This window comes from Monodon monoceros, unplaced genomic scaffold (genome assembly GCF_005190385.1).
Source record: "Monodon monoceros isolate NGI ecotype Baffin Bay Population unplaced genomic scaffold, NGI_Narwhal_1 Super_Scaffold_5, whole genome shotgun sequence".
NCBI classification, from domain to species: Eukaryota; Metazoa; Chordata; class Mammalia; order Artiodactyla; family Monodontidae; genus Monodon; species Monodon monoceros.
The window spans coordinates 104,168,425-104,181,221 of NW_021703782.1; the positions used below are offsets into that span (position 1 = coordinate 104,168,425).

The following is a 12,797-nucleotide window of genomic DNA, read 5'->3' on the forward strand; positions in this document are numbered from 1 at the left end:
GGCCGCCTGCGTACTCGGAGAGGCCAGGTCGGCGGCGCCGGGGCCCTGCCCGGGGCTAACGGGCCGGGCCGCGGGGAGGCGGGGTGCCGGCCAGGCGGCGGCGTGGGCTCCGGACGCGAGGGCTCCCGCTCCCTCCTCCCGCCCGAGCCAGCCTCGGGCGCCCGGCGCCTCCTACGGAGCCAGCGCCAGAGCCGGGAGGCCCCGGCCCGCCGCCGCGGCCCGCGGAAGGAGCCGCCGCTGTTGTTGCTGCCGCCGCCGCCGCCGCCAGGCCGCGCCCCGCCCCTGCCGCTCCCCGGTGAGGCTCGCGCTCGACCTGCGGCGCCGGCCCCGCCGCCTGGGCCCCGGGCCCGGCCCCTTCCGCGCCGCCCGGGCGATGAGAAGCTGCTTCTGCGTGAGACGGAGCCGGGACCCGCCGCCGCCGCAGCCGCCGCCACCGCCGCCCCAGCGGGGAACAGTTAAGTGAGGCAGGGCGGGCAGGGCGCCGCGGAGGCTCGGCCGAGCCGCCCTTGCTGCCCCCGCGGGCGGGCGGGCGGGCCGGCGCAGGCCCCGGGCCGAGGGGCGGGTGGACGGGCGGAGCCGGGCCGCACCGAGGCCTGCGGGCTGTGTGCCCGGCCGGCCGCGGGGACAGGCCCGGCGGCCTCTGCTCGGCCCTGCGCGCGCCGCGGCTTCCCGTCCCCGGCTTGGCTTTGCGGCTTGGCGGAGCCGGAGGGAGCTCGGGGACCAGGGTGCGAGCAGCGTACCCTGGGCCGGGGCTGGTGAGGGCTCCGGAGAGCCACGTCCGCCCAAGTGAGAGGTGAAGCGGCCCACCTGTACCGGGGCACGGCGGCCACCTGCACAGACCCGGACAGTGGTTTCACTGGCCGGGCCCGGGGGCCACTCTCTGTAGTCACGTGGGTGCCGAGCTGACTGCACCTGAGCCTCGGGCATGATCTAGGGTGCGGCCTCATCTGTGACCTGGGCAGAGCAGAGAGGACACCCAAACTCCAGGGCACGTGTGTGCAAGGTGAGGTGCCGGCTGGGGCACCCAAGACCCAGAGTACCCAGGCTCGAAGGATGGTGCGCCTGTTGATGGTCACCCCACGGGGACTCCAGCGCAAGTGAGGCTCAGGGGCAGGGGCCGGGTGAAGAAGGCAGACCCTTGAGCATCTTCGTCCTCTTTGTTACCAACACACAACTCTTCCTGAATCATCAGCCTTTCCGGCCATTAAAAATGACTCTTGTATTCCCTGCCCCTCTGCAGCCTCTTCAGCAAGGCACAGGGGAAGGCCACAGAAGGGCCAAAGGCAAATGGCTGTTGCTCCTTCTCTGCTCCCCGCCCCCACCCACGAACCAGCCCCCCGCTCAGTTTTCTGCCACAAAGCAGACAGCAGGCCAGAGTCTCTTTAGGGGCCTTTGTCTCCGTGATTCCTTCTCAGTATAATCTCATTGTACATTTCTCGACAGCTGGCTGGATCTCATCTCATTTTAACAGGGCAAGAAAATCTTATCAGCTGCACCAGAAAAGCCTTAGAAAAGTTAGGAGATAAGCTGTGTGGAAGCCTAGACTAACTCAAAAACTCAGTGTACTCAGAAGATTAGCACAGGAGACAGGTGACACCTTCCTTGCTTGTGGAAAATTGAACCAGGTATTTCAAGATATTGTGTCATGCATAGAATATTTAAATGGGGCCTCTTCTGGGACCTGGGCACCAAGACCCATGTGCAGCAGTTGACACAGCAATTACTGGTTCATTTGAGCTTAGGATCATCTTCTTTAATCCACATTTTTCATTCCTTCCTTTTAGCATTTAGGTCGCACTGCTGACTTATGCTGAAGGCATTTCCCTGCCCTGCCTCCTTCCCGCTGGTGGGCTTTTCCCCACTTTTAGCTGGAACAGTGCACCATGATTAAATGCAAGGACTTTATAATTAGGCCTTGGCTTAAGCCTTGGCTTTCCTACTTACTGTGTGTTCTTAGGGAAATTAGTGAACTTTTCTGAGCCTCAGCTTCCTCATCTGTAGAGTGAGGCTAATGACAATATCTAGCTCATAGAATTATAGTAAGAAGTAAATGAAATATTAGAAGTGCTCAGCTCCATTCTTGCCACAGGGCAAGTAGTTAATAGAAATTAGTGGTTATTGGGACTTCCCTGGCGGTCCACTGGTTAAGACTCTGCGCTTCCACTGCAGGGGGCACAGGTTCGATCCCTGGTTGGGGAACTAAGATCCTGCATGCTGCATGGCGTGGTTAAAAAAATGAAATTAAAAAAATTAAAAATTAGTGGTTATTATTAAGGGTTTGTTAACTGGTTAATCAGAAGAGTAGCTTCAGGTTTTTTTAGAGTGCCTTTCTGTTTGTGGTTATTATTTAGGGCCACTAGGAAGGGATGGTAGAGTAGAAAGAACACTGGGCTTAGAATGTCATTTTACCTCCTGGAACCCAGGAGACCCTAGGCAAGTCATGGAACCTCATGGGACCTTTCTGAATCCCCATTTCCTCATTTGTTAAAGGGGCCTAAGAATAAAAGCTACCCCATAAGGCTGAGTGGGCTAATGTGTATGAATGTGTGTGACACTGTGGAGGGCGTTGGTGGGTCCTCACTAAATGTAAGTGGGATCTAACGTCACACCCCGGTTTTGTGGGTCTGCTGTTTTGACAGTTTGTTTTGGTGGGGGAAGACTATAAGAAAAACAATGCAAGAATGTCTTGTTTGTGTACAAGGATATCTTGGTGCTTTACAAAACCATACAACCGTGTGAACACATTGTGATCCCCTCTCAGGGCCTTGGAAGGGGGGAGTGGGCGCTGAAGGTTCATCTCTATCAGTTTCACAGCAGATTTGCTTGTGGAAGCATCAGAATCCAAGTGTCCCCGGCCCCGCTGCCTTAGCAGGTTGGAACTGCTCCATGCTTCGTGCTCAAAGAGCGACATCCTTGCCACACTGGAAAGTCATGATGGTGTTGGAGTCAAGAGTGGGAAATGTCAAAGGTGCTATTATGATGGTGAAGATAACAAATGACTACATGGTCGGATGTGGTGGGCTGAGAACACTGTATTTAGTTGGCTGTGGTTGAGTGAGCAGTCTCGTTTGTGCGTTGGCTTGTGGGAGGGGAGGCCTGGGTTCTTTGAATGAGCTGCCTTTCCCCAGGCTGTTCTCACTCTCTCGGAGGCCCTCCCTTACCGGCGTTGCACTGGCCCCACTGGCTCTCCTTGGCTTTGTGCTCGCTGGGCCGCCCTTGGGAATTGTGGTTTCCCTGAATTGTCGGCACTGTTTGCAGCGGGGTTGCCTACCTCACATCTCTTCTCTCCAGCTGCATGGGAGGCAGGGTGTGCTTGACGTTGCCTTCTTGTTGGGGACATCCTGTGGGCAAGCGTTGGTTTACTTGACACACTTCTGGCGGGATGCAGAGCTTGTCTAGGCTGAAATGTGAGAGGCCCGCGGGCCTAGAGCCCAGGGGTCACATACTAGAGCTTTGCAGCAGCTCATACTCCCCAGAAGACTGGAGGGCCGTCTTGCTGGGCCTGTGGCTAGGATCAACACGGGACCGTTCTATGCACACACACACACTTTTTTTTTTTTTTTCAAACAGATACTGATCAGCACAGCAAAATTTCAAAAGAATATCCCTTAGGAGAGAGAAATAAATGAATTCTTAATGAACTAAGAAAGAACCCTTAGGATGTTTATTAAAATGCAGAACCCAGGGCCTCAAACCCAGATCTTGAATCAGAATATCTGGGGAAGGGGCCCCAGAATCTGCATGTTTAACAAGAACCTTGGGTTGTACTGATGCTTACTGAAATTTGAGAACCCCAATTATAGAGGCTTTTTAAAAATATTGTGAAACACACAAAATAAAATTTACCATCCTAATTGTTTTTAAATGTATGCATCAGTGGCATTAAGTACATTCATTCTGCTGTGCAGCGAATCTCCAGAACGTTTTCATCTTGCAAAACTAAAACTCTATACAGTTGACTCTTGAACAACATGGGTATGAACTGCGCAGGTCCACTTATATGTGGAATTGTTTCCATAGTAACTACTGCAGTACTACACCGTCCGCGGTCGGTTGAATCCCCAGATGCAGAACCACAGATACAGAGGAACTCCGAATTTGGAGGGCCAACTCTAAGGTATATTCGGATTTTCGACTGCTGGAAGCTTTGGCACTCCTAACCCCTTCATTGTTCAAAGGTCAACTGTACTCATAAAACTCCTGTTTCCCCCTCCCCAGCCTCTGGCAACCACCATTCTACTTTCTAGGAATTTGACTACTCCAAGTACCTCATATAAATGGAATCATATTTGTGAGTATTTGTCTCTCTGTGACTGCCTTATGTCACTCAGCATAATGTCTTCAAGGTTCACCCACACTGCAACAAGTGTCAGAATTTCCTTACCTTTTTAAGACTGAATAATACTACCTTGTATGTATAGACCACATTTTGCTTATCCATTTACCTGTCTGTGGACACTTGGGTTGCTTCCACCTTTTGGCTATGGCAAATAATGCTGCTGTGAGCATGTATGTACAAATATCTCTTTGAGGCCCTGTACTCAGTTCTTTTGGGTATATATCCAGAAGTGGAATTGCCAGGTCATATAGTAATTCTATTTTTCATATTTTGAGGAATCACCACACTGTTTTCCGTAGCTGCTGCATTTCCATTACCGCCAACAGTGCACCAGGTTTCCGATTTTTCCACATCCTCACCAACACTAATTTTCTGGGTTTTGGTAGCAGCCGTCCTAATGGGTATGAGATGGTATCTCACTGTGGTTTGGGTTTGCGTTTCCCTAATGAGGAATGCTGTTGAACATCTTTTCAGATGCTTGTTGGCCATTTGTATATCAGCTTTGGAAAAATGTCCTTTTTCAAGTCCTTTCCCCATTTTTTCATCGAGTTATTTGCTTTTTGTTATTGCTAAGTTGTAGGAGTTCTTAATAGATTTGGATTTTAACCTCTTATCAGATATATGATTTGCAAATATTTTCTCCCATTCTCTTGGATGTCTTTTCACTCTGTTGATTGTATCTTTTGATGGAAGTTCTGCAAGTTCTTTATACACATTAAAACTCTGTAAAGAAAATATTATCATCCATTATTCCAATTTGAGGGGCATGGAAACTTAGGCCCAATTCAGTTGAATTGCTTGGGGTCACACAGCTGTGTCAGAGCTGCGACTCAAGCCCTGGTCCCTCTGAGTCCCAAGTCTGCACCCTTTCCATTCCTCTGCTTTACCTCCCAATCCTTCCCTCAGCTAATAGCATGAAGAGGCCCTATAGGTTCTGCAGGAAGTGGCCTTGGCTTGAGAAGCATTCATTTACAGGAGAGGAAATAGGAACACAAGACTTGGGAATCTCTTCCTTCTGACCACTGGGGCGCTCCTTCCTGTAGATCCACATCATTACTTAGACCTTAGAAATAGCAGAGAAGTGTAGGCAGGTATTTAACCGCTTTGTTTATTTGTTTGTTTAAGCGTTTCATAAGCTTGTTTCAGAGCCCATCTGCTACTTACAGTTCCCCAGACAGTCCGGGACTGTTCACGCCACTGTTGGTGCCATGTCTTCTGCCTGCACTCCTTGCGATACTCTGCACCCTCCATCTTTCAGGAAGGCCAGCTCCCTGACTGCCCAGCAAAAGGGAGCACCGCCTCATTTGCAGTCTCTTTCTTTTGGGACATTTCCTCCAGCCCGTGAGCCCTGCAGGTGGTACCCATGACTTATTCATCGCTGTGTCACCCAGCACAATGGTACTGCACCTGGGCTCTGCATTCTCCAGTCTCTGACCCAGCCCAGATCAATTAGATCAGAACCTGGGGGTTGGAACAGGCAGCTGTAATTTTTACAAACTCCTTTAGGGGAGTCTTCGTGCAGCCTCCTGCCAGGCCCTCATCCAGCCTGCTCCAGCTGAGTCACACCCACTTCTGGAACCCCCTGGAGTGCCACAGTCCCACCTCCCTTCCTCGGCAGATGGCCCAGCCCTGGGATCGTGGTGTTTGTCCTGCATGGAGCATCAGTGACCCCAGCGTGGCACTCTCACTGTTGCCTCTGCTGCTTTACATTCCCTCCTTAATCCGATGAAACATTGGCGATTTTGAGAGGGGGACAGGAACTTCATTCATCCATCCTCCCGTCCATCCATCCATCCAACCATCTATCTATCCATAATCCATTTATTGAGTTCTCATTGTGGGCTAGGCACTGTGGTGGACATATACCTTTGCATAACTGATGTTCTGCTAGGGAAAGTATTATAGCCTTCTGAGAGGCAAGACTGTGTGTAAGTGTGTATGTGCATGCGTGCATGTGTGCACATGTATGTGCTTAGGCCATGTCCTTGGACAACATCAGGATTCTTAGTGACAGCGCCTGTCTGGCTGGGCAGTGGGGAAGGTTTGGGGTGAATGGGAGATGTGACCCAGATTTTGAATGGTGGGATGGGTGCCATAGGGGAGGAACTGGGTGCTCTTGGGCAACCTGTGTTGGGGAGGGAAAGACTGGGGGACTTACTCTGAGGCTGTTCTCCATGGATGATGACCTTCAGGTTCCTTCCTCCCTCCCTCCCTCCCTTCCTTCATCAAACATCTAATGAGTACCTACTGCCTTGTAGTCAAAGTTTGGACTATGGACCTGCTGTTTCAGCATCACCTGGATCTTGTTAGAAATGTAGCTTCTGGGACTTCCCTGGTGATGCAGTGGTTAAGAATCCGCCTGCCAATGCAGGGGACACGGGTTCAATCCCTGGTCCAGGAAGATCCCACATGCCGTGGAGCAACTGAGCCTGTGTGCCACAACTACTGAAGCCCATGCGCCTAGAGCCTGTGGTCCAGAACAAGAGAAGCCACCACAATGAAAAGACAGTGCACCGCAACGAAGAGTATCCCCCGCTCACTGCAACTATAGAAAGCCCGTGCACAGCAACGAAGACCCAACACAGCCAAAAATAAACATGAATTAAATAAAATAAATTTATAAAAAAGAAAAGAAATGCAGCTTCTCAGGCCCCATCCTAGACCTGTTGAATCAGTATCTCTGGGAGTGGGTTTAAGACTGTTTTAGGGAATTCTTTAGATGACTCATGCATGCTAGAGTTTGAGAACTCCTCATCCAGAATGTTGGGGTTTCCATCTTCACCATTGTTTCACGCTCAGCACAGGGGCCCTCTGTAAACATCTGTGGGCTGACTGTTATGCACCAGGTCCTATTAGGTACCAGGAACGTGGGAGATGCTTCAGGTGGGAGGATGGCAAGGTCAGCCAGGTTTGAGGTATTAATGGGACACGTGGGTGACAATAGCCAGCAGGGTACTAGACACACTCGTCTGAGTCTCAGGAGAAAAGTCCGGGCCATGGAGGTAATTTGGAAGTCATCAGCACACAGAACGCTTATATGACCAAAGAAACTCTGAAGACCCGTGTGCAAGTCACAGAGCGGGTGGTGGTGATGGGAGGTGTCTGCTGACCTGAAGCCAGGTGTTCTCATGATTCTGGCCTGGGAGCCCATTTGCCCGGCGTTGAGGTGACATTTTTGCTCTGGACACTGTGGCCATCAAGCCAAGGCTGTGACCATTTTATGTCACCGAATATCAAGAGAATGTTGCTCTTGGGACCTCCTGGGGTGGGTTCATTTGTAGGGCATCTGCCTTCTGTCAGTGTCCTTCTTCCTTCTCTCCAGGCGACAGTATGACACTAGACCTGATGGGAGTGGGTGGGGACGACCTTCATTTGCAGTGATTGTGAGCGAGTTGCAGGTTGCAGTGGGGCTCACAGTGTACTGGAGAACGCCCCCTCCTCCTGGAGCCAGCACCAGGCTCCCTGGTTTTTCACATTCGGGCCTGTAGGGGCAGGCCTTTGGCCACGGCAGTGCTGTAGAACTTGATCCTGATTTATCTGGGGAGAGAGAACTCCAGGATCTAGCACTGCACTGTACGGGCTGCAGCAGCCCAAACCACAGGCCCGCCTCACATGGTTTATGGAAAATCGGTTTGGTAATCCAATGGTTAATATCAGTCTAAACATAGGTCTGATGGAATGGATGCATTTGTACACCAGATTCTCCTATTAGAAGTAACAGACCTTCACTGGAGAAAAAGGAAGTGCTTGCCATTGTTAGTTCCCTAGCTGGAAAGTTCTTTGTGATCTAGGGGAGCTTAGGAAAATATTTGCTTTAGTTCCCCAGTATCTTAGCAGCCTTCCCAGCAGCCTGTGGCCTGTTGCCACCAGGTCGTACTCAACAGCATTTGTCAGAACGATTTGGTTTCTGACTGGTCACTAGATAAGTGGTCCAGGCCCAAGTACAGATGGCGCCAGGATGCTGTCCTGAGGTTCCGTAGTGGACGCCTCTCAGCCTGTGTTCCCCATGGGCAGCCCCCAGAGCTGGCTGGCCATGTGCCTGTTTGCTGCAGGGACTCTGGCCTCAGCCTGCAGTCTCCTTAGGAGGTAGGGCTCTGCACCAGGGCTGCCTGAGGTGGCCCAGTTTGTGTATGTGTGTGTGTTGTGGGTGCATTGGTGAAGCCTGGCCTCCCCTGTCCCCTGTCCCCTGCATAAGATTTGTTAGCAGGAAGGTGCCAGGAATTATGGAGCAACAGAGGAGGGCATGGATTCCCTGCAGCCCACTGGTACCACTGCTGCTGCTGGGAAACAGGCAGAGAGCTGCCCCACGACGGCCAGAGCTGGAGCTTTTACTGGGGGACGGCCGTTCCCAGTGGAGGCCCTGCTCTTCGGCCGTTTCCCACAGGGAGTGAACTATTTATCCACTGCTTTTCCTCAGCCCCACAAGCTGCTAGATGTGGGCAGACAGTTTGTCTTTTGTGCCCTTGACTTTGGATTTCAAACAATCTGATCACAAGTTCATCCTTCTGTAGGGACTTAATTAACTCACTGGTTTCGTCATTTCAACTACAGTAGCCCAATTTAACCTGCTCCCCCTGTAGTACTTTGAAATTACTCTCCTCAGAAGTTGTGTGCGAGTCCCACCTTCAGCTCTGGTGGGCAGCGAGGGCTCCGCTTCTGAGCCGGCCTCCCTTTCTCACCCGGGGTCCCTGCTGCGCCTCCTTTGAAGGCAGCACCCCCTGCCCCCCCGCCCCTGTTGCCCCCCCCCCCCCCCCCCCCCCCCCCCCCCCCCCGCCATTTTTCCCCCCCCCCCCCCCCCCGCCCCGGGCGCAAAGTGCTTTAAACTCCTCGGCCTGCACCCCACCCTGCTGCTGGAAGGGCCTCCGTGGAGAGAGGTCTGAGCTCTGCTAGTTGGGTTTTGATTTCAGTACAGGAGCTGATAAAACGAGATAAACCCCAGGCTCACAGGGCCGGGGAAATTAAACAGAGATGATATCAAAGTTCCCCTGAGTTTTCAACTGTGATACAGTAGCTTAGTTTTCTCCCAGACTGGGGCCGGGAGGCACGCCTTTGATTCTGAAACAATGTTCAGCATCAGTTAAGCCCAGCACTGCCGACTTATAGGGATTAAGTACACTGTTGTAGTAATTCTTTGATCAGCTACAAGGGAGCCGTGTGCTGTCTGTATGAAGGGGCTTTATAGTTAAAGTTCATTTCTCTGTGAACCTGGGATGACAGCACTGGTGAGGTGCTGCAGTGCTGGGAGCTGGGGCCTCCCCCAGGCACTGTTTGCAGCATTGCAGGCTCACGTAGGAAGCTGTTCTCTTACCCAGTGTTATTGGATAGAACTCATTGAGCACAGCATGGAAAAAATCCTGCTGGCCTGGAAATCACACCTCACCCTAACTGACCCCATCCAGTCCCTCTAGTCCCAGTGTGTACAACACACACACACACACACACACACACACTCATACACTCATTCTCTGTCTCTCTCCCCACCTTGCAGAGAAATCCTCTCGGGGCAGACACGGGCACGCCTGTCCAGAGCGAGGCTCTGTAGCCCCCAGCCTTGGCAGTGATCTGAGTGAGGCTGGCTGCACACTCGGGGTAGAGGTTGGGATAGGGACCAAATGACCTGCGAGGTCAAGCTAGGAGGACTAGATCAAGGTCAGTGTCGCCAGTGTACCCTCTCCGTGCCCGAGGGCAGATGTGACTCCCAGGTGCTGCCACCATCTTCATTCCTTACCTGGCATTTACTGAGAACGGACTTAGCTCTAGGTTGGCTCAATCCTGTAGTTCTCAGAAATCTCAACATCTGTTATCTTGGCCTCTGAAATACTGCATCAACTTTTGGCTTTTTCTGTGGAAGCCCTCCCTGCAGCCACAGCTGGGACGGTAGAAGTTTCCCCAATTGCACCTCCACCCCGGTTGGCCCTGTGACTTCCAGTTGGTAATGGAGCCCCCGTGTGCCGTGGATCGCACTCACACCGTGCTATATATCAACCTGTTCCCTCCTGTGCAGGGCTCAGATCTCCCTCATTAGGTCTAAATTTACCTCCGTCGTACACAAACATGGCCTTAGCTCATTTTTATTGTTGTAAATTATTTATGAGGGAAATGTTGAATCTTGAAACTGAGGTGTGGGGAAAATTAATCCCATGTTACTTCTATCTTTCTGTACTTTTCTCCCCCTTGCTTCAGTTACTGGGCTACAGCTAGAGAAAGAAGAGTGTTGGCATTTTAAAATATAATTGGTGTTCAAAGTGCTTTCTTGATGGGATATCGGATGGTAAGTCCGTCTCTGTCTACACAGTGTATGGAAAGCAGACCAGACTGGGGAAGGAGGGCCAGAGGTCCCGTTGGGCTCTGCCCTCTGCCAGCTCTTGGTGTCTGAGAACTCCAGGCTTCCGTTTTCCTCCTCTAAAATAGGGATAATACGCCCCAGCCACCTTCTAGGTTTGGTGTGAGCATCGATTGAGAAGGAGCCCGAGAAAGCTTTTCGGTAGCTGCAGGGTGCTGTTCGGATGTGGGGAGGCGTGTTAGTGTGTCCTGTGTGCAGCTAGGATTTGGAGATAGAGGTGGGTGCTGGGCGGGGAGTGCTGAGGAGGACACCAGCTGTTGCAAGTAGGCCTTCGCGTTTTCTGCTGTAGCCCAGCATCGCATCTTGCAAGACAGGTTAATGTTGGCCTTCAACACCCTGCTTCCCCCCCCCCCGCCCCCCCGCGCTCCTCTCCCCGCGGCAGGTCTACTCTGCAGCCCGGCATTAATGGCCTCTTCTCCCCCTCGCAGAGGCCTGGCCTGTGACCCGGGCAGCCGCGGACACAGTGGTGCCATCCCTTCTGGCTGGAGGCTTCGCACAGCCCGGGGAGCACCGAGAGCTAGTTAATAAATGGCCTTTTGTTAGGAAGGTCAATTGAAGTGACGGTAGAGACGCTGTTAAGAGTAATTTGCAGTCAGAAAATATGTAATTCAGGGCAGGCTGCTTTGAGTGATTGCCTCTGCCGTGGATATCTTGGGCGTTTCTCATTAAAAGCTTCCTTTGCTGGTGGTGGTGCTTCCTCCACTGCGGAGCTCCGCGTGGCGAGGAGTCATTTGTCTGTATCTCACAAAGGCTGCTGGATCCCCAGGGCACAGTCACTGCGGGGGGGCGGGGGGGGGAGGAAAGAGGGAGGCGTGCATCCGAGATGCTCGGTGCTAATGCCCTGCCTGCCGCATCCTCCCAGCCTGCAGGCCGGGCCATGACCAGGCACGCGGGCCCGGCCGCCGGCTTCTTTGTCTGCTCTGGGAGGCCGCCCGCAGCCATCTTGGGGCCCGGTGCCGGGCTGCCCGGTGCATTGTGGGAGCGGCGTCAGCCCCCTGCCCTTGCTCATGCTGCAGAGCAGAGCAGGGCCATTGTCATCAGTACGTGGCTGAGGATGTGGTGACCCGAGGACGGGCATCTCTCAGCTACTAAAATGTTTATTTATTCCCATGCTCACTTACCCCCTCTCTCTCTCAGATAGTGGAAGCCCTACTATCTTAAAAAACAACAACACTTACCTCTGATGTTCTTTATTAAATTCACAGCACGATATTTTAGCACTGGCAGAACTGTGCATTCTATTAATGAGTTGTTAATTGCAAGCATTTTGGTAACCAACAGCAGGTACCAATATTTTGCAAACTGCAGCAACGTTATTTCCATGTTACGCAGGGATGTGGGGTTTTCCAAGTGGAATACTTTTTGATCAGTGTTCGCTTTGGATTGGACTGGTGCAGATACTTAATTCTAAACCTTTATTGGGGGCATGTATGCGGATTCCGTCGGTAAATATTTGTTTAGTGCCTACTGTGTGCAGGAAGCATTAAGCCCTGTTCTTTATGCAGATAAAGCTGCCTGGTAAGTGAAATTTGAAAATAGAAAACGATGCAGTGATGTGGTTTGGTGTCCTGTCCCCCCTGCCCTGTGCTTCTAGAAGTTTATTTTCAGTAGAATTAAGTAAAGCATAACTTAGTTTGGCTTTTGTCATAAACAGAAGCTGAGAGTGTGGCTGCTGCCAGGCACTTCCTAGCCTTGACCCGAGACTTGGCTCCGTTGCACTGACAAGTCTGTTTCTGGAGCCTTTCGTGGGTTCCAGGGGACGCTGATTACGTGGTAACTTGCATACAGCATTCTGGTTGTTTCTATTCAGGAGGCTGTAGTCGTTTTTAATAGCCTCTGCCTTTTCTGATTCTGGGCTGAGAACTAAGAATATTCCTCCTGCCTGCCTAGTTAGGCAGGGCATTTGGTTTACTTTAGAAGCAGTACCCAGCCTTGAGAGGTCTGGCAGACCTACAGCCAGTGGAGTTCAATTGCTGCAGAAGGAGGTAGAATTTAACTTGCTCTTTTTCGCAGCTTGTCCTTTTAAAAGCACTAAAAGCCATTTACATAAGGTGTTAGGTTTTTCATTTGCTTTCTGGTGTGCTGCCACTCGAGCTGCCCAGACCCGGTGCTCTC

The 12,797-nt window shown here is 51.9% G+C and overlaps 1 protein-coding gene across 3 annotated transcripts in view; it reads left to right on the forward strand.

Annotated features, from left to right (window-relative positions):
- The first annotated feature begins 354 nt into the window (after positions 1-354).
- Positions 355-12,797, forward strand: part of MVB12B (multivesicular body subunit 12B) — a 183,038-nt gene continuing 170,595 nt past the window's right edge. For all 3 annotated transcript variants that reach the window (XM_029201582.1, XM_029201581.1, XM_029201580.1), the window contains exon 1: positions 355-454. In XM_029201582.1, the coding sequence (XP_029057415.1) occupies positions 374-454 (81 nt within the window). In that variant the 5' untranslated portion in view covers positions 355-373. The remainder of the gene's footprint in view (positions 455-12,797) is intronic.